Source organism: Melospiza georgiana, chromosome 5 (genome assembly GCF_028018845.1).
Source record: "Melospiza georgiana isolate bMelGeo1 chromosome 5, bMelGeo1.pri, whole genome shotgun sequence".
NCBI lineage: Eukaryota > Metazoa > Chordata > Aves > Passeriformes > Passerellidae > Melospiza > Melospiza georgiana.
In genome coordinates, this window is record NC_080434.1 from 34473639 (window position 1) to 34496299 (window position 22661).

General features: G+C 37.2%; 1 protein-coding gene across 4 annotated transcripts in view; it reads left to right on the forward strand.

Moving 5' to 3' along the window:
- The window catches only part of GAB1 (GRB2 associated binding protein 1), a 91752-nt gene extending 76637 nt beyond the window's left edge, over window positions 1-15115 (forward strand). For 2 of the 4 annotated variants that reach the window (XM_058024217.1, XM_058024215.1), the window contains exons 7-11: window positions 7649-7738; window positions 9454-9547; window positions 9885-10008; window positions 12959-13081; window positions 13248-15115. In XM_058024217.1, coding sequence (XP_057880200.1) covers window positions 7649-7738; window positions 9454-9547; window positions 9885-10008; window positions 12959-13081; window positions 13248-13406 — 590 coding nt within the window. In that variant the 3' untranslated portion in view covers window positions 13407-15115. Of the gene's footprint in view, window positions 1-7648; window positions 7739-9453; window positions 9548-9884; window positions 10009-12264; window positions 12341-12958; window positions 13082-13247 lie in introns of those variants that run through there. The other 2 variants (XM_058024218.1, XM_058024216.1) reach the window with 2 other exon arrangements.
- The last annotated feature ends 7546 nt before the right edge of the window (window positions 15116-22661 follow it).

Genomic DNA, 22661 nt, shown 5'->3' on the forward strand with positions numbered 1-22661 from the left:
TTAATTAACAGTTTAGGAGCTGTCCAGAATAAGTCCTTATAGCTGTGTAATATTGTCCTATCTGAAAGGTTGAAATCTCGTAAGAAATACGTGCTTGACATCTTGACTGATAAAATGCAGTTTTTCAATATCTGAATCAAAGTGAAAGGCAACAATGGAATTGGAGATGGTGGAGTTTACCTCCTCAAAATCTCAGCTTGATGCCCAGCTTACATTTAATTGTGAACTTCTTTTTTCTGTGTTAAAGCACATTTCTACCAAAGTGGGCTTTTTAAGATTCTGAAAAAAAATATTTGAACAGTGAGCATATGGCTGAACTAACAATGGCCATGATAAAATGAAGGTCAAAAGTTAAATCTTATTCTTTTGAATATAGTCTGTGATTGTAATGCATGCATGAATGAATATAAATATAAACTTTTTGATCAATAATACTTAAAAGCACTTTCTGAGAGAGCTCCATTTAGCTCAGGTCCTAATTCCAGGTCATGGGGAGCTGAGATTGAACAATGCCCTCAGGATCACTCAGCAAATTGCTGACAGAAACAATACAGAATTTAGAATTCCCAGCTTACGACATGGTACTGGGCTTTGCTTCGTTTGTATTCAACAGAAACTTTGTCAAAATATTGTTAGGGTTTAATTGCATTCAAGATTATTTTGAACAATATTTTCAGTCCTAGTTTTGGATTGAGTGGCACAGATTATTGGTTATTTCGCTGATAGCAGAAATAACCAATAGTTAATGTGGTGCTTTGGTTGTTGGGGGGGGGGGGGGGGGGGTTGGTGTTTTTGTGGGGTTTTTTGTTTGTTTGTTTTGGTTGGTTTTTTTGATTACTTATATTTCAACAAAAATATATCAGCATTTAATCTGAGAGGTTTCCTGCAACTTAAGTCCGCATGATTGCCTTCAAAAGAGACTGCTGCTTGGCCCTGGTAATTTTCAGCCCATCGTGTGATCATGTGGTAAACTTGGATTTAGAGACAGTAAGTGATGCACACATTTATTTTCATGCCAAGAAAATACCCAGTTGCGGCTTGAAAACAAGAAAACAAACAAAAGAAACCAAGAGAGAGCAGGAAAATGCTCATGGAATTGGCAGTCATGATTAAAAATGTTTAATTGTTTAATCGTTTTTGAGAATGTTTTAAAAGTTATCTTGTTGCTTTTGTCATAATTTTTTTTCTCGTTTAAAATCTTAAAAGACATAATCTGTGTGGTTAAACCACAAATATGCATGGATTGCTTCTAAAAATGTGGCTGTATCTTTGCCACCACTCCTCACAAGCATCTCCCAAATGGATTAACTTCACAGAGAATTCCAGTTTTCTTTCTGTAAGAGCTGAGGCCCACTTTGCCAAGGTAATTGTGTACAGGAAGCACCTGCCACATTCTGGTCCCCATAGGATCCACTGTGATGCTTCTGGATGACTGGAATAATGATCCATTGTTGCAGTGTAGCATGGTGCTTTACAAATCCCAGGCAAAGTAGGTAATTATTAAGGAAATAAAGAACCCTCATTAATCATGAAGGTGGCTATAAATAGCCTGATGAACAGTTTCCTTGTTAGACATTCAAACATGTAAATATTTAAGTTGGACACTGTGAACATATTCCATGTCCTGATACAGTAGGAGTGTCACACCATCCTTGAATAAAACTTCAGAGAAACACTGACAGCATTTGTGACAATGAGAACTGACAATTCTTTAAAAATAATAATAATTAGGAACTGGCAACATTTCAGTATTCCACACTATCATCATTGTCTTGCATGTTCTTTAATAAAGGTTCAGTTATGTTCTGAGGATTTAGAACAAGTAGGCATTGAAAATATGAGAATGGTGATTTCTGTCTGCAGCAAGAACTGAAGATCTGTTGAAAAAGAAACTGTAACTTTTGTGATGAGTTTTCTGAACAGAAGCATTGTTCATTTTGCTTTTGAGAAATCCATGCATTTTATCTTCTATTCTCTCTTGGAGAGAGAATACACCCCTTGTTCATTCCATTTAGGAATTTTTTAAAATTAGGCTTTTGGGGGATGTTTTGGTGCTTCCTTAGAGTTCCTAAAGCAAGTGGAGTACAAATTTATTGATTTTTTTTTTCTTCTTTGATCTTCCACAAGTTCCTGTTTAGCTGAAAATTACACTTCCTGCATGCCTGTACTAAATTCCTTGTACAAGTCTAGTTTTTTACTTAATGGCTTTAAATAACTCCTTGCTGTGATGTACCAATCCTTACCTTGCAGCTGTGATTTGTCTTTTAAAACTTTGAAAGAGCAAATAATTCCAATAATGATTTCATTTGGATGGCTGTATCACAGCTGCAGAGGACTGTGATTTGCTGGACATAATGGTTGTAAAAAATTAAACATGCCAGTTTTCTAAACTGCAGTACTTAGTCTGATACTAGTGCTGGGGATGATTAAGTTTAGGGATTAGGGCTAGGGATTTTTTTAGGTAATTTTAAACTCCAAAGATATGAGGTAGAGCAGGAACAAGAGAACATGAGTAATAATGCCCTATTTTTAATGATCTTCATAAAATTTTTCTCTTCTTTGTTGTGCCCTTATCACTTTTTTCAAGAAAACATAGTTTTTAATGCACATATTGTCATGCTATTCCATTACTTTGTAATAGGCTTAATGTTAATCTTTAGTTTTCCACTGAATAATTTAAATTTTGAGGGGTTTTTTTTCAGTGTTTTGTTTTTGAAATCTTTTGGAGTTTGCAAATCTTAGTGCACCATTAAACTGCTAATCAATAAATGCTCCAGAACACTGTACTTAGGTTTTAAAACAGTCTTTGTTATTGAATGTTCTTAGTTCATCATGCTTTGGGGACTTATAAAATACAGACATGTAGAGTTACTCACAAATCAGAATAGTCAAGTAGTATCTTGATGATTAATAGCTTCGGTATTCACTGAGTAATTTTATGGCATTTGCCATTCTTTGAGTAGTTTTATAGCATTTGCCAAATACTTTAGAAATAACAGTGAACGTTAGCTGTCAGATTCAGTTGGACTTATTTTTTCCAATTCATTCTTAATTTCTGTAGCATTCAGATTACCAGTTCACTGTAAAAAGTTGTTTTGAGGGGATAAAGATGGCTGAGAAGACTGAAGAGCAACTCTTTATGTGACTGCTTTTTATATTTCATAACATTGGAGAATAAGTTGATTTCAATTTGTTTTTATTGTCCTAAAGAGACCATAGTTATCAGCATCCATGTCTTATCCCCACCCAGCACAAAGCACATTATTGATGCTCCTATTTGTTGGTGGATACTAGTATGGAAATGTATTGGAATGTTATGTAACTAAATACATGTTTCTAATTACAAGTACCTTGGCAGGAGACAGTCTTACAAAAACAGAGATGAAAAAACAAATTCAGGATATTTGTAGAGCTCTGTGTTGAAGACCATTTACTTGGGAATCAGGGTTCACTTGGGTGAGGAAGAGAAGAAAAGCAGGAGTTTACTCTGTAGAATTGAAAAGCAAATAATAAATTTTTTGGGAACAAGACAGTGAATTTCAGCCTTGTTTTTTGAGGAGAAATCAACAGTGATTCTAAGTACGGGAATTCTTGGACCTCAGTGCAAATTTCAGTTTCATCTAATTACAGAGGAAAAGGGGTCAAGATATGTATTTTTTTTGATGGAAACAAGGAACTGTGGTTAGTTATTTCTCTCTGAAAGTACTCTTGTGTGGATGCAGTGCATTTATGTGGCTGATTTCTCCTTTAGCTCTCCCCCTCCTATCCCAAGCACAGCACTGCTCTAGCATTCCTACATATGATCTCCTAGCCTCATAATGATTAATCCTGTTGTCCAGGAAACAGATAATGCATTTCTCAAATTTTATGTTGCATTAGTATATTTACCTAAGAATTTTAAGCCCTAAATAGCTAGTATTTAAATAGAAGTGTTGGCCTCTTTTGTGAGGATGTTTGCAGTTTCCTGACGTGAAATCCCTTGCCAGCAAGCCGTGGAGCAAGCATCCAGTCAGGAAAGAAGTGTCCTTAACAGAAATCATGTTTAGTTCTGGTGTTTCAAGGCAATAGTCTGAGAACAAATTAATCTCTTCAGCATTATGTCCTCAAAAACAAAACCATTAGGACCACCTACACTGATGCAGGAATTTACTGCAGTGGGACAACTTCCTCCTGCCTCAATATTATATTCCAAGTGTTCTATGGAAAACAACCAGAACCAATGCAAAAACAAAAAAGGATATTTCAGTTTAAACCATTTTTTGAAATTAACTCAAACATGTGAAATGGACTCTTCTCCTGGTGACTTCACAGACAAAGGCAGCATTGACATGCCCCAAATACCAGGAGCAGAATTCATGCATCTGAGTGTGCTCCAGTGCCACAGCCACAATTGTCTGCTGTGCCTGGCACTTGCTACAAGCAGCCGTTTGTTAGAAAAATAGACTTCATTAATGATTTTTCAGTGCAGAGTGCCCTTCTACAGCCTGATAGGACATGCAGAAGCTGAGCTTTTCTCTCCTGGCTGAATTTTGCATTTCACACATGGTGACTTGATAGAATAGTAAAAACTTCTAATTTTCACTTCTTGTTTAGTTGGTTTCACTTGACATAATTTATTTGTGTTTTGGGTTTTTTCCCCCATGTAGGTTTGCATCCAGTGGTGTTGCAACATTTATTTCCTTTTCAGTTTGAAAAAAAAAATTAAATTGCATAAATGAAACTTTTTTTTTCCTTTACCCAGATTTATCTTTCCCAGAATAGGTGTGTAAGTTAAAAGTATTATCTTTCCTGAGCTGAGGTAAATCTGGGCCTGTGGGAAGCACAGGAAATGTGTTCCTCAGTATGGCTGGTGTTGGAATGCTGTATGGAGCCAGGCTCTCCATAGAGCCCTGCTGTCACTACAGTGATGTGAAGAACAGCCCTGTGACACTGCAGTGAGCGTTGGTGGATAGAGCAGATGTGGGAGACCAGCCTGCTGTACAGGGGGGAAGCAGTTTCCCCTCCGTATTTTAATCTTGCTTTTCAGAGATACAGGCATGTGCTCCTGGGGAAAATTGTCATTTGAAAGCAGTAAGGGATACTCTGAAGGGCTTTCAGTGCCCTGGCTCATGTCACTTTATTGTCTTAAATGAGCAAAAACAGGGTGAAAGAATTCTGCAGTTACACATATAGGTAACCTCAGATTCGTGATTTTGATCCCCCTTTCCTCTTTTCCTTTCCCTGGTGTCAGGTCTGTCCTGTTGCACAGTATAAGCTCCTCAACAGAGTTTAGGCCTTTGGGTTTTCTTTTTCCAGGGAGGAAAAAGAAGACACTCTGCACAAGTATTTTAATTCTCTATGACGCATTAAATGTGAGGAATTGCATTATCCTGGCTGGTTGGTGGCAGCAAGCTAGTTTGCCACCAAATTTATTGAGATTAAACGGTCTTCCAGCAGCAAGAGATGAAAGCTCAGTGAGTTTTGTATGTTCTTTTCTGATGTAGAAGTATTGAAGGGACCTGTACTTATTTATATAGCTCTTCTGGAAATCTGAGTGGTTGGTATAAGTGCTAAATTAAGTGGGAATCAGGCAGTTACACAACAGCCATGTTTTACAAACAGGGCTAATCCCAGTTCAGAAAGGTTGGCTGTGCTAGACCATGTAGCATCATTAACAGAAGGAGAAATAATGAGTTACAGCCTTGAGTTCCTTGAGTTTATTCTCTGTATTATGGGTTTCAGGCACTTTAGTCTGTTTGGTTATAAGAGCAGAGGTTACTAAGTGCACACTGCTTAAATAATTTAATTAACTCTGTTACCTCTGCTAGTTTTCTCATTGTGCTTACAATCTGTGCTTCTATGTCAGTGCAGATTAACTTGAGTTGCATTGGGCCAGATTTCTTTTAAATCATATTATAAAACTGTGAAATACAAAATTATGATGATCAGCAGATTATAAAACTGAAATACAAAATTATTATGATCACATCAAAAAGTGTTTGGATTTGAACTTCTTAAATTGTTCCATCAGTTTGAAGATCCTGGTCTTTTTAAATAGGCAGGCTTTTATCAGAGAGTTATAGGCAAGGACTTAAGAATATTGGATCAGCTCAGAATTGAGTACATCAGCATGTTGGCTCATGCTTTTGACTTGGCTCTAGTCAGGAATACTTCATGTTCTGCTTCACAGTCTGTGTCTTTGGTCAGCATTGCCCAACTGTTCATCCGTTTCATCAGCACATTGAGCCATTTAAGGGAGCATCTGATTTTGAAATTGGAAAAGGAACTGTCTGTGTAAAAATTACTTCATGTCCTTTTCTTTGTAAGGAAGTTGCTGTGCAGCACTACTAATGAATAAACAAATTTTATCTTACCTGCATGGTCTCTCAGAAGCACTGTGTAGAAGTTAAGATACAGTACAAAACCTGTATTTACCTTTCTTGTTGTTACTTGATTATTCCCAATACTTCAGTGATAACACTAATAGAGCACTTCATATGCAAAACCCTCAGGGCAGCTATTTGCAAACTTCTGGTGTTTGTTGCCAAGTTTATTCTTTGTGAAGCATTCTCACCCATTGCTGGGAATACCACACCTTAGTCTGTACCAGTCCTTTTCCATTTTGTGCTGTAGGGCAGCTTTCTAACATAACCAGGCTTAAACTTTTCATTTGGTTTATTCATATGGCTTCTTGGTGTACCACTTGAAGGCACTTGCCTTTTTTAATATTTAATATATAAATATATTATATTATTATATATTATTAGTATTATATTATTATTTATAAATATTAATATTATACTTTGTCAGATAGACTTTAATGAAAACTTAGGGCTATTACACATTCTTGATCATGTTTATTTAAAATAGACGGCATGACCTGGAATACTTGCAGAGTTTGGTCAGGTTGGCTAAAGAAAATCCTTGTATTGGGAGGTGATTTGTGTTACTCTCTGCCGGGAGATGATCAGTATTTTCATGCCAGGGTCATTTCTGGTGGAGGTTGGGTTGTGCCTTGATGGAGGGGCCGTGTGCAGGCTGGAAACTTGGGAAGAAAATCCCACTGTGTCTGCACTGTCGGGGTGGTGGGGTTTGGTACAGACAGATGGAGACCTCTGGGGAACAAGTTTAAGAAACACACTGGTAAAAAAAGATACTTGGGGCATCTCAAGTGGGAGATACACATCGGATAGAAGACCTCCCAAGAGTACCACAGGAGTGGAGACTCCCAAGAGTCATTATTTCCAAAGAAATTCTGTGACTAAGGAGGATTTCATTTCTCTGAGGGTACTTCAACAGTATCTGAAACACGACTGTTCTCTTTTGATAGTAAATATACCTCAAATATGTATGTTTATTTGTTTTAATCAAGCCAGTTAGTAGTAATGATCAGTTGCAATATTTGTTGATGCACTTTTTAGCCTTTTTGTACAGCTTTTACATTTGCCTCCTATATATTTATTACTTGCATGCAGTCTTTACTTTGTTTCTGGTTTGGTGTTTAAACCCTTAGTGTGATTCCCAGCTAGAGTGTAAAATCTCCTTCAGCAGCTTGCTTATGCTTGTGGGATTAACTTTTCTGCAGGGGGTTGTGATGTTTATTTATAAAATTCCAGTTTTCCACTTGCAAATAGAATATTATTAAGAGAGTCTTCTTTTTGCCAATTAGGTCAAAGTCCTAAAATTTTAAGACCTAAACCACATGGTTTAGAGCGAACTGATTCACAAACCATAGGTGACTTTACTACAAGAAGAAAGGGTATGTACTTTAGCACTGTATGTATATGGAGCTTTATAAAAATAAGTGAAGCAAAAATTTAAAAAATTGTTATTTTAGAATAACTCTGGCATATTCTATTCTGCTATAGTCTAAGGTTATGGATGTATTTTCCATGCCAAGCAACCAGTTTCCTGTAAAAGGAATTAAAGATTTTCTGGCTTGAACAGTGCATGGAAATTTTTCTTTGATATTAACATGAATGTTCTGATCTCTTAAGTTGTGGCTGTTTATATTTTGTCTGTTTATTTAGAAGCAAATATATAACAACTTATAAATTGTACATAGTAACTTGTAAGTTACTTGAAACTTTTATTAGGCGATAACCTGAAATCACAGTTCACTTAGGTATACACTAGTACAGACGTCTATTTAAGCACCTTAAAGAGGATTTTAATTAATATGATGGGCTTTATTGAAGATGCTGAGTTGGTGCCTAACATAGTCAGGAGATTTAGAGAAAATAATGAACAACATTAAAAATCTCAGAGAAGTATCACTGATTACCTTTGGGTTTTGAAGTCCATTGCAACAGGATGGAATACTTCTGCTGTTCTTGGTGGGCTTTGGACGAAATCCTGGCTCTGCGTGCTGCAGCAGCACCTGGCCCACTGTTTGTTCCTGCCAGGTAGTCTCAGACCTTTGCAGAAAACTTGAGCCAAGCTGATAGTTTTTAATGTCAGTTGTGCTTTAGTATCATCTTGCCTATGTCATGTTCAGTTCTCTTACTGCATGCCTGACACTTGATCTTGGTGAACCTGCCAAGAGGCAGAAAACTCATGGTTGGAGGGGGCACAAGGACAGAAAGGGCAGTTTTTATGATGACATTGCATTTTGTTTTCTAGAAACAGTTTTAGGGAGGATAAAGTTGACAGCAGTTTGACTCTGTGGTATTTTTTTTCCCACAAGCCTTTTTATACTTTTTTGCTAAAGTTTAGGGCGTGTGAGAAATATAAGCTGGAGGGAGGGATAATGTGTTTCTTGCTAATGGCCTACTCATGGTTCTGTTCTGAAAATGAAATTTAAAAATGCAATTTTTTTGAGAACAGTGTTATGTGTCATGAGTGGCACATTGCTCTGTGGCACATCCACTCTGCTCGACTGTGGATGATCTCTGAGGCGAGCCAGGCTCCTCCTGCTGTTGGTTCATTTCTCACTTGTGCAGACTTAGTCGTAGCTGCAGGTTCTGCCCACTCGTGGAGCTGTGAAACCTCACCAGTAAGGGCACATGTACACAGTGAGGGTAGAGTTTGCACATTAACAGCTGGCTCTGAGCCAAGAGAGGTCCCCAGAGTTGGTTCTGCTCAAACAGCCCATCAGCCCTGCCCTGGGCTTGCCAGCTCAACAAGTCATCAGGACAGAATGAGGACAGAACACAATGCTGCCACTTTCAAAATCTCTTTTCAAAACAGAATTACTGCCTACAAGTATATGCTGCAAAATTCTGAAGTTGCAGTGTTTTTTTTTATTTTATATTTTAATTTTTTAATTGATGTTTCCTCTCGTTACCTGAAAAGATTAAAAATGTAAGTTAATATATCATGTCTTTCTGAAAATGGAAGTGTTTCCCTTTCCTTACTAGTATTTACTATTTGAAAGATAAAGGTTTTTTTTCTGTATTTAGTCTATGAAAAGCTATTATATTTAAGTTGGTTTAGGAAAGTTCTGTGCTTTACAGTTGTCTGTTTCTTACATAGCAAAACCAGCTCCACTAGAAATAAAACCTCTGCCTGAATGGGAAGAATTACAAGCTCCAGTTAGATCTCCTATCACCAGAAGCTTTGCACGAGAGTAAGTTTCTTGGCTTTTCCTCATTCAGATTAATCATTTTGGAGACTGGAGTGTTAAATGTGTGTACATCTGTATCATATTTTTAGCTTGTTTGTAGCTTGAAGTTTCCCTTGGAAGAGTGTGAGTCTGTGTGTGTATCTGTGCATTGAAATGAAGTGTGTCTGTGTGAAATTTTGTTTTGTGATATTAACTATAAGGGACTGTGTATAACCAAAAAATGTGACACTCTAGTAAACTTGAATGAAAATTTCAGCTCTAATATGCTTATTTTTGTTGTTTACCAGGAGGTTTAAGATATTACAGATGTATTGTTTGTGAAATAATTCCTGGTAATTAGCTCCTCCAGGTTTCCCGTGTCTCCCAGACCGGATTCAGTTCATAGCACAACTTCCAGCAGTGACTCGCACGACAGTGAAGAGAATTATGTATCCATGAACCCAAATCAGTCCTCTGAAGACCCAGTATGTAAAATCTACATCTTAACTACTCTCTTCCTGTGCAGTCCTTACTTTTAAATCATGCCAACACAGATCCTTCATTCAACATCACTCCCTTTATACTTCTAGATCAACAGAATGATAAAAAAAATCTCCATAGCAAAGCTGTAATATTGGTAGGATTTCACTGAGAAAGTTAAGAGCATAAAGAAAATGGTTGATATACATGTCTATTATATAAAGCAGTATACAACATGACTTTTTTTCTACCTCTTTTCTAGAATTTGTCCCCTCTCTGCAATCGTTTATCCTTGGGCTATGTGTGAGTCCAGTATTATGTCATGAAGGAAAATAAACTGTCCTAGGAGCTCTGAGACATGCTTAAAAAAAGTGCATTAAAAGGACATCTTCCAGGAAGTGTAGAAGGAGCAGGGGAAAAAAACAATTGATACTTGTGGCATACATTCTATGAAAATTGAACCATATGTATTTTATTAGGCGTCTTTCAAAGAAGATAGAAGGAGTCTTTGTGTATTAAATGTCTGCATTTTTTCCCCTTTGGGGGGAATTTTCTCAGATAATGAAGCTTCAGATCCTCAGCATGGAGTGCAGCTACTTAGGAAAATTTAATGATATACACTGTGGGTTTTCTTCGGTGAGGGAAAGGAGAGAGAGAAAAAGACTCAATAGCGGTAGTTTTAAGGGAGACAATAGCAGCAGACCTAGGCCTAAACTAAAATGTAGTTTAGAATATGCATAAAACCTGTAGGAAACCTGTATTTTGAGCTCAGCTTTTTGTCTAGTCTAGAATCATGGAATGAATTGAATGGGACCTTAAATAATGGATTGAAAGGGGCCTTAAAAGGTCATCTTGTTCCAACCTCCCATGCTGTGGTCAGGGACAGTCTGCTAGGACTGTTCAAAGTCCTGTCCAGTCAGTTCAGTGTATTCATGTGTTTGGGTTCTTAGCAGGGGGTACAGCAGTATTTTTCATCTTGAAATCATTTATGTATGACCTTCTCTGGGGAGGGCCTGTCTAGCACCTTGTTTGTTCTGTTTGTGTGTCTGCCTTCTTGTATGGCATGTGCTGGCCCATCTCAGTGCCCCGGGCTCTCCTCTTGCAATGCTGTTCACTCTCCTGTCCCCTGCTGCTCTGGGTCCCCTCCCAGCCCCCTGCAGTGTCCCTGCCCCAGCTCACCACTGCTGCCTCGGGATGCTGCATCCCAGCTTCCCCCCATGCCATTCCTGTGGGAGCAGGGATGCAGAGTGGGGTGCGGGCTCCAGAGCCTGTGGAGCGCCCCATGCTGTGCCTTGTGCTTCCCAGGGGAAAAGCACCAAGCTCGGGGACCTGCTGATGTTAATTCTTAGCTCCTCTCTTGCAAGGGCCATTGGTAAGTAGTAGGTGCTGTCCTGTTTCACATGTGCAAGAAACATCCCATATTACCCCAGAGATTCTCGCCACCCGTGCCCACAGTTCTGCCTGCACAGAATCACAGTTCAACCCAGGTGTTCCTGTTGATTCCTAAGGCTGTTCCAAGGGCTTAACTTCCATACCAAGATGGTACAACTAATGCTCCAGCTCATTAATATCTTCTGTTTGCTTGCACCAGTCCTATTTAAAGGTTATTCAACAGGTTTCCTTTCTGTTTCATTTGCGTGTATTTAAAATTTCTGTTTCCTAATGCATATGTTCTGCCTGCTTAGTTTGTTTGAAATAACAGATGATTTTTTGTTTAATGAGTAACAGCTTTTTAAATTTATCCTGGAAACATTGATACAGAATCTGATTTTTGTATCTTTAATACACAGAAATTTGTTCTGAGATTTTGAGCAATGAAAATGAACTTCACATGAGTTGTTTGTGTTTGTCCTTGTTACCACTTAATGTTAAATGAGCTGGACAGTAGAGATATAATGGATTACTTCAATTTAAAAAGCCCAGCCCATTTTGCTTTAGCCCATAAAATATTTTACTTCCTAAAGAACCAGAACGTTTCTGCATATCTCATGGCCTTTGTTTTAAAATTTGACTTTTTGAAAATTTTTACTTGTTCCAACTCTATCTTAGCAAGGAATCTGTATTTCTTAATCTTTTTCTGCCATCAGCTTTGGAGCATCTTCTTTGATGTCATACTTACGTTTTAGTTAATAAAATCAGCAATATTTTGCTTTTTCTTTCAAGTTGCTCTCAGCCTTGCCCTTCTGTCTTTCCTTCTGCCTTCTTCTTCATTTTTTGCTGACTGCTGCCCTCTGTCTTCCTGTTTTTTCTTTATCTTTTAGAGAAGAGTCCTTCTATTGTACTGTTCCTATAACACCTGTTAAGAGGGAGGGATCAGGCTGGGAGAGGACAGAGGAGGTGAGGTTGTAAAAGTCTGGGCTAATTGAAATTTAGGTATATACAATGCAACTTCAGTTCAGGCAGCCCTACACATATTTTCCAAAGTTTTAATATTTTAATCTTGTCAATTGAACAATACTCTTTGATTTTCACCTTAATCATGATGACTTTTGAATGAAATGTAAATGTTTCATTTTTAGATTTGCCACTACTGTCAAGCAGAAATTATTGTAGGTATTTAACAAAAATTGAGGGAAATAGAAAAGTTTGTGCTTAAGTAATGTTAAATTTGAGATATAATAACTACATTTAAAAAGAACAAAACATGATCTGTTCTTATTTCATTATATGAAGGGGACATTAAGTGGAAAACACAGATGGGTTTGGTGGCAACCTTAAATTTGGGGGGTGGGGTTTTTGAGTTTTTTCCTCCCATTGGGTTTTGACTCTGTCCCATTTTTAACATAGAATGTATGCCCTTGCCATGCCAGACTCAATGAAATTTCCATGATTTAAGTGATTGCAGTTGTTTCCTTAAGCTTTTACATTTTGGCAGTTTATAGTAAGCATATTTGATTATGTGGACCACGTTAGTTTGTACATTTGTAGCTGAGGTTGTTTAAATTATGATTTCAGAATTTGTTTGGAAGCAACAGCCTCGATGGAGGAAGCAGCCCTATGGTAAAACCTAAAGGAGATAAACAAGTGGAATATTTAGATCTGGACCTAGATTCGGGAAAGTCTACCCCACCTCGTAAGGTAAGCAGATATTCAGTAAGATCTCTTAATGGTAATTTCTCAAATGCTTAGTGGAGAGACAGTGTTGACCCTTTCAGAGAAACCAGTGCTTGTTCTGTGTCTGTTTGGGACACCTGCTTGCTTTTCTGTTGTTAATTTACTTGAACTTGTTTCTGGCTGTTCCCAGAAGAAGAACAGTGGCTCAGGCAGCAGCGTGGCAGACGAGAGGGTGGATTACGTTGTGGTGGACCAGCAGAAAACACTGGCCCTGAAGAGCACGCGGGAGGCGTGGACTGATGGCAGACAGTCCACCGAGTCCGAGACACCCACCAAGAGTGTGAAGTGAAAACACTGCTCTGGCTTTGAAGAATGGAAAGAAGTGAATTTTGAAGAATCACAGAACCACAATGGCAGTGCTGTTCAGCTGCACAGTACCTGATTCCCTGGGCTGGGAATCAGTTCCTCGCCAAATAAGTTGGAAGCCAAAAGACACTTAGAATATATCAAAGGAACTTTAAGATCCTGAATTGGCTCTGTCTGGAAAAATCACAGCCTGTAAATAACCTGTAAAATAATATTACTTAGGTTTCAGAAAACCTTTTGTTCTGTAGTTAACACATTTGTAGTATTACTGTGTTTATGCACTTTTTCAGTTACAATGTTGGTTCAGGTATTCACAGTTAGTGTACCTTAATGTCTAATTAATCTGGAGAATTCTTTTTTCCTTACACTACTATTCCTCACAATTTTAGGTTAATTAAGCTACATGTAGAAATGGAAATTAATATTTGAACTTCATTTTAACAACTCAAAATTGATTTTGCAGAAATACTTTCACAATTGAATAATCTACTTGAAATGCCAAGAGACAACCGTTAGTTACATGTTTGTTTATATTTAATACGTACAAGATTATTTGGAAGTCTACAGGTTTACCTTCCTAACAAAAAATAGCTGTGAGTTAATAATAATGAACTGTACTGGGTTTAGACCTAAAATCCTGGCTTATATGTTAGTTGTTAGTGGTGGAACTTCTATTGTGTTTTATTAATGACAGTGTTCTGTGTTCAATCAGTGAAGATTCTGCAGGGTGGGATCTTACACTTTCAAAGACTGAATAATTAAGTGTCAAGTAAGCCTGCAAACCACTGATGGCATGCAGTAATATTGTGATCTCACACTTATTAACAAGAAATAACCTTTATATTATTTACAGAAGGTAGAGTATATAAATCAGGTACGTACCAAGCACTGTTGTGCTAATACACTGATCAGGTTTAGACGATGAGCTTTAGTTTTGTACTGTTTAGAAGTTCTAATGTCAGTTTTCAGTTCAAGATTAATGGGACAGTTTGACATTCACTTTTTGTAGTACTAGCAAAATACTGTGATTTTGAATTAGACATTAACTCAAATGGAAATACTATGTTTTAACACCATAGTGCCCTTCTTATGAGCTCTATTTTACTTTAATCTCCTGCTTGGCCTTATATTTAAATCCCTATGCAATTGATATTTTATATCTCTGTTTTTAAAAATTAGATAATGTACCTAAATTATCCCCTTGTACACCACTTGTTGCTATTTCCTGGTACAGGATTTTAAACTCTGTATACTGTGATCCTTTATTTTACTATACCAGTTCCAAATAATAATCTGCCTTGGTTTAGAAACATTTTTTGTTATTTGGAAGAAGATAGAATTCTTTAAATACATGAATGAGTTAGGTCTAGATAGAAAACTTACTAACACTTTTGTTTTATACAAATACCCTCAATTAAGTGGTTGGTTTAATTCTCCTGCCCAATTGGGGTTTTTTTTGTCCAGATCATTTAAAAGTTGAGCTTAAAGCTGCATTGTTTTCTGGCATGTTGGCCTTCGTACTGTGCCTAATCTACCATCAGTTGTTTCTCTCCCTCACAGCCACAATTTAAAGTATGTAAATTATCTTCTTCCTAACAAATGTTCTTTTTAAATTAGTAATATTTTGATGCTTTGAATGTTCATTTAAAAAAAAAGAAACTGAACACAATGCATTTTGAGGTGAATTTTAAATAAATCAAGTTGTTCTGTTTTGGTGTGTAAACTCTGTCTTGCAAAGCAGCAAACGGATGTCAGTGTGTCTGGAAGGTGCCTGGATACCAGACAATGTTTTCAGAATTGCAGATGTACAGCTAGAACAATTTTTAACTTGAAGCCAAATAATGTGAATTCCCACTCCTCTGGGAGCCAGGAAAAAATCAGTCTCCTAAGCCAGCCTCTCCTGCTGAGCTAGTGATAGGAGATGGGTTTGCTCTAAGTTTGCTGATATCAGTCCTTGATTTACAGATTACACCTACTCTTTCTTCATTTAAAATTTGACAGGATTCACAACGTTATTTGTTATTATGATTGAGGATCCACTCTTAAATTCTAGACTTTTCCCCTTCCTTTTGTTAAGGAAAACAGGAGCTTCCCCACGTACAGACAGCATAACAATTTCTAAGTATCAGTCTACAATTTCTCTTTAATTAGATTTCTAAGCAGTTTTCTCCCCCATATTCCAGTGTTACATCTTCCATACTTACATACTGTCCATGGTATGTTCAGAATCAGAGATGTGATATTAACTTTTGATAATACATCTCATTTTCACGAGTGAAGCTACAGGGGCTTTACAATGCAGATCTGTCTGAGCTCTTGGATGGTCTAAGGATATGAATATAAAATTGGAAATGTGACTCCTAAAGTTGTAGATGATAGAAAGCAAGTGAAACTGATATAGCCCTGTGTCACTTTCAGTTACTAGCTTTGTGAGGACGCTCTGGTTGGAGGCAAGTTGGTGAAAACTCAAGTAGATACTGGTGCAGAAGTAGCTTGTCAATGTTGCTTGTCAAGTGTTCTTTTTTCAAATAGGTAAGTTTTCTCTTGTTTGGCTCAAACTCTATGTTACTAGTTGCAGATACAGTTTTCATTGCTGTATCTGTCATTATAAATGGCAAATATATATATGCAATATGTCTTGTACAGGTATACAAGATCTTGCTCTTAAAAATGGAAAGGAAACGTGGTGCCTTGTACACTAAGATTGACTTGAGAGGTGATTTGGTATCATTCCATGGAGTGATCTGAACATTTCTTTATCTGCTAAGTACCAATAGCCACACTTCTACACACTGTGATATAATCACTATTACCTCATGAAGTGCAGGTGCAACACAGCTGTTCTGTTCCACTAGAACTTCATAATGTGACATGGGAAAAGGTGAAAATGTGGTCATTAGTCTTTTTTCTTTACTGATATTTGTATCTATGTAAAAAAATAATAACAAACCATTCATGTATGACAGTTGTGACGTAGTGCCACACCTAGGGAGTACAGACAAATTATAGTATGGCTGTTTTGATTAAGTAATTTAGAATTTATTGCTTCTTGTAGCTAATTAGGGAGTGATGGACACCTCTCTAGCTTTTACAGTGCACTATGAGCCAAGCAAGATTTTTATCACAATGAAATTTAAGTTTAGCTATTACTGCAGCAGTGTGTGTGTGTATACACACACACACACACACACACACACATATATATATATATATATATATATATATATATATATATATATATATATATATATATATATGTAGTACTCTTGCAAAAGTACTTTGGAAGCTTGGCAGCCCCGGAGAGAAGTTCCATTCCTCCTTACCCTACAGAGGTTTGTGTCATGAAAAGTGAATGGATATTTATTTGCTCAAGGAGAAAGTACTGCCCTACAATATCAGTGTGTATTGGACAGCAATAGTTCCACTCCATCTCTTGAAATATTTTATACCTGTAGTTCTTAAGAAGCTCAGCACTATCCACAGATGAACTTAGATTTTGAGATTATCCTCCATATTTCCTACATCTGCTCTTAATCTCTGTGTATTGCACCCAGCTGCTTCTTAAATGGTAATTTCTTGTTGCTTGTTTTATTTCTTGGGAATGCTAATCTGGCTGTGACCACAAAAAAGGTGCTTGTCTGGCAAATTAGTGTAATAGTTGTTCCACAAAAACATTGTGTTGATTGGGTGTTGATGAACCAAATCCCAGGCAATGAGGTTTCTGGATTTTGCCTTCACTGAACAAACATTTTGAGTTCAGCTCTCAGCCTGAGAAGGTCCAGAGTAGGATACAAGAAAAGATGTTGAGAGGGTTATGAACAATGTCTTTGGCATTTTAAGTTTTCCAGAATATGTTTATGGTTCCGCAGCCCTGATGTCAATTTTCATTAGCAAAAATGGGAGGAGAACAGATATTGGATGCATGACCAGGTGAAAGGTTTTTGCCATCTCGTTAAGTAAACAGAACTAGATTGTTCTGGTGCCAGTGGTTTTCTTTCTAGATGGTCTAGAAAAGAAGATTTCCATGTTTCATTAGAAAGGGATGATCTGTTTGCTTCAGCTTTTTTATAAGCAGGTTAGCTGAAGTGTACAGTTGTGTAATCTGCTGTGCACACACACAAAATGTTTAACTATAATATGCTAATATGGAATAGAATAAAATCCTGTACAGTTTAGAACATAAAGCACCAAGTTGGAAAAATGGAGACTCTCAAAGTTTTCCTGCAATTATAAAGCCAGCACTTGTAGTAATCATCATGATTAGCTCTTGAAAATTCTCCTAGGATCTCTCATCATTGCCAAGCCTTTTGCTAGTAAGTTGTATCTGCAGTGAAATAAAAAGAAAATGTGTGTCATATTTTCAGAAAGGCCAATCTTAATAAGATTTTAATAAATGCTCTTTGAGGTCCTGGGTTTAATTGGGGGAGCCTTGCACAAGGTACCCAGACAGTTTGATTGTTTTAATCAGAAGGCCTGAAGAGGAGGAAAATATAAATATGCCTTATTTTCCCTGAATTCCTACCAGACTTTAAAATATGTAAGTTGTCATATTTTTATGTGCTTTTTAGGGAATATACTTTAGAGGAAAGAGTCACTACTTGCTTCCATGCACTTGTGCTGGTTTTCACACAATTCTAAACTATGCAGACTAGCTGAAGGTTTAAAGGTTTTTTCTTTCTATTTTGTGTTAGAGGTGAAGGATGCAACCCTGTGAGTTTGGGGATTCCTCAGACTGCCCTGCTGGTGTACCTCAGAGTCTGGAGTTAATTACATGAAAACAGTGATTCAACCCTCTGCTGATGTGATCTTCATAGTAATACCTATTCGTGGTGTGTATATTTACTTTTTTTTAGTTAATCATAATCGAAACCTAAATGTTGAAAACAAATAATGTTCAGAGTTAAGGTCCCTAATCTCCAGTTAGGCATAGAGCAGCATTTGAAAAGGCATTATGTGTAACAGGGTTCAAATTCCAGGCACACAAATCTATTTAGGACCTTTTGAGGAGCAGAATTTCATATTCAAGGCACTGCTGTCCTCTTTAAGTAAGTGAAAGTTCAAGAAGTTTTCCAAAATCTAATTTCTACTCAATTATTTAATACAAGTTTAGGAATTGAATTTGAAAAGCACACCTTGTGTTATAACTGGTTTTTTTCCTCCATAAATGAAAGAAGTGATGATTCTTAAGACATTTTTGCCTTTAGTTCTACTCACTGACAGCCCAAATGAGGAAGCACAAAATAGACTTGGCCCTTGAACTTTTTAAATGAAGGGAAAAATTGAAGGAGCCACCCAGGACCAGGATTTAGCCTCTGATCTCCTCATACACCACATGGTGCAGGTGCCCCCAATTCCAGTGCTCAGGTTAGAAGCTGGGACACAGATCCTGTGGCCAGTATCAGGGAAGTACCAACAAGCTCTGAAAAAGTGGTTTGCTTAAAAACAATATCAAGAGTTCAAGCAAAACTTTAGTTTTGGAGAGGACTGGTGGGTTTGTTTCCTCTATGTAAAATGAGTAGGATAATATTTAGGATTGTGATGCAAGCCCCCTTTGGGAGCTGTGCTGTATCTCAATATGAATCCTATTGTTCACCCCATTTTTTGGGTATCTGTGGTCTGTATTTTTTGTACAGCATTTGGTATACCAGGAGAAGGGGTGTCTTTAAAGTCTGGGATCAAGAATCAGAAAACACTGGCTTCCCAACAATGTTTTATGTTTAAGGATAAATTTCCAATGGATAGTTCTAAGATGTTGAGGTTTTCCTTTAGTAGGTGCATTGTGTATAAGGATGGAAACTTGAAATTAAGCAAGCAGTTATTATTCTGTAAATGGGATGTTATTCTGCTTTTTAAAAAACCAAACAAAACTTTTAAAAAATTAAAATATTTAAAATTATCCATTCTGCACACACAATGTCGGACTTTTCTCTTAGTAGTTTTTACCTCCCCTGCATCATAATGATCTGGAAAAATGCTGTTACATTTTCTCCAGGACACGTAGTTCTTTGGTGAAGTCGTACTTTGATTTCCTGTGTATTTCTGACATGAATTTCTCCCCAACTATTCTCTTTAATTAAAGGAGGTTGAAAACCAATTACTTTTATAAAAGCTGCTGTGTTTTTTATGAGAGAGCAGAAGGTTTTTTTAATGTAGCAAATATCTGTTAGGATTCAGAATAGTCGCTACTGCAGAAAGGAATTCAGATGATGGATACAAAGCAGTAACTCCAAAGCATTGACTATAGGCTACTGCAAAAAGCATGTTCATGTCTAAAACCAAAGGCTAAGGAAATACCTGTGGCAGAAAACACCCATAATACACAGCACACATGAGGGTCCATCATTTTTCCAATAAAAGCTATGTTGGAAGCCCCTGTATGTCCTTTCTGTCCTGATACTATAGTTACAGGTAAGTAGATATTTATCAATGTTAAGTGTCAAAGTATTTTTCAAAGTCTTTCATGACTATTTAAGTATCTAAACACTGTGGGGAAAACTGGCCCAGATGACAACTGAGGAGAAACATAGCAGCATAAGAAAAGCAAGATAACCATGAAAATCAGGTTAAGATGCCATGGCAGAGGCATCAATGTATCAAATTTGGGTGTAGAGGCAGATAGGTACTTGTGTATATGTGGAATCCAACTAGAATTATTACTGAAGGGATAATGTAGTTAAAATATAAAAATTAAAGTATTATGTCCTGCTTTAAAAACCTCTTCTTCAGATTTATCTCTATCTTTCACTGAAGGTCTATATCCAACTCTTCAAGTCCCTTTTTGCTCTAAGAATAACAGCTGCAGGAGGAAATCTTGATGATCTCAAAGGTCTTTTCCAACCTAGTTAATTCTGTGATTCTGTAGGTCAGATGGTTTAACTGCTGTGCCAGTAGTGGAGGTAAGTTTTGCAGAGTTTTTCCTTGCCCTGTCTCATTCTGGTTGCAGTTCTGTAAGGTGGGGAGTGAGGTTCATGAAAGGAAACAGGGCCAGGGCAGAACTTGGTTGCTGAGAGGGAGGAGAACCCGCAGTTTTGAAGAGGGAAGGATCTGTGTGTGTTTAATAAAGTTTGTGCATTACTTTTTGTACTAAAATGTATTTTACATATTGAAAATGTCTATATGTTTGCCTTTTGGTGGAGCCTTTTCAGTCATAGCAGCAAAGAAATAAAATCTAAAAGCATTTTATTAATTCTGGGGTTTTTTCCTGTGAAAATGCTGCTTGTTACAGAATCTCCATTCTTCAAGGATTTCTGTAATGAGTATCAGCAGTTGACTCCATATGGGGTCTTTTTTTTTTTGCATGGGTAAATTTTATTGATCAAAGGGCTTGTTTTAAACAGGACACAAGCAGAGTCTGATATGCTATCTGCATGCCATGTTGCTGTTACCAAATATTCACTGGTTTGTGGTTGGGCACAATTTGAAAGACTTTTGGTCTTCACATGTCACTATTTCTGTAGTCTTCTTTTTGAAGATACACACAGAGCAGGCTTACAGTTTGTTTAAGCACAGCAGATAGTCTGGGCTGTTTGTTTTCTGTGGAAGTTTAATTTTACCAGGATGGCTACACTGTAATTTAAACAATCTCAATGTCATCTTCATGGTATTCAAAATTTAAAGAGCGCATGGATGAAATTTATACACCTAAATATGTTAAACTCTAAAAAGTTTCCATTGCATGAAGGAATCTACTGAAATTAATACATGGTATTGTTTGCACGTGTTGGGGTTTTTTGTGGGGGATGGGTTTTTTTAATACTGGAAATCAGTGTGTTGACAGTTAGGATGAGGCTGATGACAGTGACCTGTGCTGATGGGCAGAGGGTTTGGGGTTTTTGTTTTCTTTTGAGGGGTTTGTTTGTTTGTTTGTTTGTTTAACAGAGGTAGCATGAGTTTAATGGCTTCTTTGACTGGTGTGTGTGTGTGTGTGTGTTTACACCAGCTCTTGCCTGCAGGACTGTTAATCTGAGGCTAGAAGAAAAGTGACAGTGGCAGAAGTGATGGCTTTGAAATAAGTCTAATTGTATTTACTCTTGGTGGGATAGTCCAGCTCAACATCAGCCTTGTGAGGAAGTAGAAATACTGGCCGTATCTCATCTCACGTGGGTAGTATCTTGTTTTGGCATTGTAAACTAAAAAAGCATAAATCCCCTCCTAAGATCTGAACAGAAAACAAGTTCTCACCCCTCTCTTACCTTCTTGAACCCAAATGAATGTCCTTTTGTTTCCCAAATTTTGGGAAGATGCACGGTTTTGATACATGTTCAGCAATGCCTATTAGCATAATTGCTACACAGCTAATAGTATCAGAGTTGGTTTTACTTGTGGTGTTTCAATTTCTTGTTTAACAAGAAGTCATTTAAAGAATATTAATTAAAGTTATGATTGCTCAACTAAGCGACAAAATTGCAAGATGTGTCGCCTGAGAGATTTGACAGAAATCTGTAATTAAACAGCTCTTTACTAACTTCATAAGCATGTTAGTAATTAGTTGTCTCTACTGTTGGGTACTGGCTGAGGGAGGATTTCTTGCTTTATTGTGTACTTGACCATAATGTAGGTGTTCATCACATCAGTAACCTCTGTCATGAACTTCTTTATGCCAATCACTTGGTTTAAAATTTTTAAAAGTTTAATAGTAATGAAATGGTTATAAAAATAATACAAATTACAGCAATAAGAATTTGGACAATAAAAAAGCAAAATATTACGAACATTCAGATGCTTTCCTAATAAAAGCATGTCCGCTAACAAAGGATTAACCCTTAAAAGCAAGAGCCTGTTGCATATTCCTATATCTCATACATGATGGAAACATTCCTTTCAAACAATTTCTGTTTATTTCAATCCCCCCCCCTCCCCCTTCATCTTGTAAATCATGGTTTGGCTCCATGCAGTGTGAAAGGAGGTAGAAGCCTGGTCCTTCCCGATAAGGAGGCAATAATTCTTCTCTATGGGATTTTAACGTCTTGTTACTGTTATTTCTGTGCAAAGTATTTCTTGATTATCTTATCCATTCCTTGAGCTAGTTAGAAAAGTATCTTACATCACATCATTTCTATTTTAATGTTATGCTGTTCTAACATAACACATATAATATTCATTTTAATATTCGTGAAAAGCCAATCATATAATATGAATTTTTCACAGGTTGGATTATCCTTCCCCCATAGGGAGGCTGGGCCTGCACGAACAGGCTCCCCAGGAAAGTGGTCACAGCACCGAGCTCAGGAAGCGTTTG